The 1758-nt window shown below is 47.2% G+C and overlaps 1 protein-coding gene across 1 annotated transcript; it reads right to left on the reverse strand.

Moving 5' to 3' along the window:
* Positions 1-215: 215 nt before the first annotated feature.
* Positions 216-926, reverse strand: LOC144098216 (uncharacterized). Its single transcript, XM_077630713.1, has one exon. It carries the CDS (start codon positions 924-926, stop codon positions 216-218), a length of 711 nt encoding a protein of 236 aa, XP_077486839.1.
* Between the last annotated feature and the right edge of the window lie 832 nt (positions 927-1758).

A 1758-nucleotide genomic window follows, 5' to 3' on the forward strand; every position in this document is an offset into this window, starting at 1 on the left:
CCGCCTCCTCTGGTAGATCTGTCCCGACGGAACACCCGGTAAAGGGGAGGGAAAACATCTTCATCATCAATTCCTTCGTGCAGCCAAGTCTCTGTGATTACAACAATGTGTGGCTGATACCCTAGAATTATGGATTCAAGATGATCGCTTTTATTTACCACGCTGCGCGCATTTATGTTTAGAAGCCTGAGTTCCTTGATAAGCGGTGATGCGAGTCACTCTTTACTCTGCTCATTTCGTATCTTGATTCTGCAATTGTTGGCCTCATCCCACGCAAAAATCTGCCCGTCTATTTTTAGTTTATCATGCACCAGAATAGGCTTCTTGCCTTGATCCCTATCGATTTTTGTACTGTCCCATAAGAGTTTCCTTATTCTGAGCGTGTCACGCGAATAGTCATTTTGTACCGAATATTTGGTTCCTTTAAGCTTGCGGACATTCCGCATTACTTCTTGTTTTTCATTAAAGTCCTGGAAGAACAATATGACGGGTCGCTTTTTTCCAGCTTTGCCAATACGGTGTATTCTGGCGACTGAGTTGCATGTCACACCAAGCTTCTCTTGAAAAACCTCAGAAATAACTTTCTCCCTAAGGACAGATTCTGTTTCATCGCTGGCTTCATCTACCCCAAACACAACTAAGTTGGAACGCCTACTTCTGTCCTCCAAGTCAATAATTTTTTCCCGTAGGAAGGTGACTGTTCTTTCCAGGTTTTCTACACGGGTTGATTGGTCTTTTAATAGATCGAGCTGTTGGGTGAATTCGCAGAACATTTTTTCCATCTTCGCGTTATGCGCCCTTAATGCTGCCATTTCGTCTGTCAATTTTTGCTGTCCCAGAATCAGTTGCTTCAACATCTCTTGCGCGCTCATACTGTCAGAGTCTGTTTCGGGGCCAGGATTCAGTTCGACGTCACCACACAACATCAACTCGCACATTAGATATACATCACATGCGATACGAATGCACTGCTGGGGGCAAGGCAGAACCAGGATACCACGACAATCACTTTTAAATGTACAATAATAGGCACCAACCTGGGTTAGACAAAGGAACGGTGCGTAAGGCCACATGCCGCTGCCTGGTCTGCCGAGCCCACTGAAGTGAAATTCTTGCGGTCGGCTATTTAAAGGGATGTCCGGTGAGGTCACATGCTGATGCGGCGGCGCTGTAGGCGTGACGTACGTTGCCAGATTCATGACGTCATCAGGCTCTTGATGAAAGTTGTGCTGATAGTCCGCTCCGGCATGACCAAGCAGGAATACCTGGGTTAGACAAAGGAACGGTGCGTAAGGCCACATGCCGCTGCCTGGTCTGCCGAGCCCACTGAAGTGAAATTCTTGCGGTCGGCTATTTAAAGGGATGTCCGGTGAGGTCACATGCTGATGCGGCGGCGCTGTAGGCGTGACGTACGTTGCCAGATTCATGACGTCATCAGGCTCTTGATGAAAGTTGTGCTGATAGTCCGCTCCGGCATGACCAAGCAGGAATACCTGGGTTAGACAAAGGAACGGTGCGTAAGGCCACATGCCGCTGCCTGGTCTGCCGAGCCCACTTGTATTGCAAACTGCAGTTGTCTTCGTCCTGTCAAAAGGCCATGTTGTAAATATTGACTTGAAGTATAGTATTCCCAACAGCGCTTCTCTTCGTGCTGTCAAACAGCCGCCGCGTAAACATTGATTTGAAGTATAGTATTCCAAACTGCACTTGTCTTCGTTCTGTCAAAAGGTCAGGGTATAAATATTGACTTGAAGCATA

The sequence above is a fragment of the Amblyomma americanum genome, chromosome 7 (assembly GCF_052857255.1).
Source record: "Amblyomma americanum isolate KBUSLIRL-KWMA chromosome 7, ASM5285725v1, whole genome shotgun sequence".
Classification (NCBI taxonomy): domain Eukaryota; kingdom Metazoa; phylum Arthropoda; class Arachnida; order Ixodida; family Ixodidae; genus Amblyomma; species Amblyomma americanum.

Coding starts and splice junctions, on each gene's coding strand:
- LOC144098216 (XM_077630713.1), bottom strand. CDS start 926: ATGTTGTGTGGTGACGTCGAACTGAATCCTGGCCCCGAAACAGACTCT.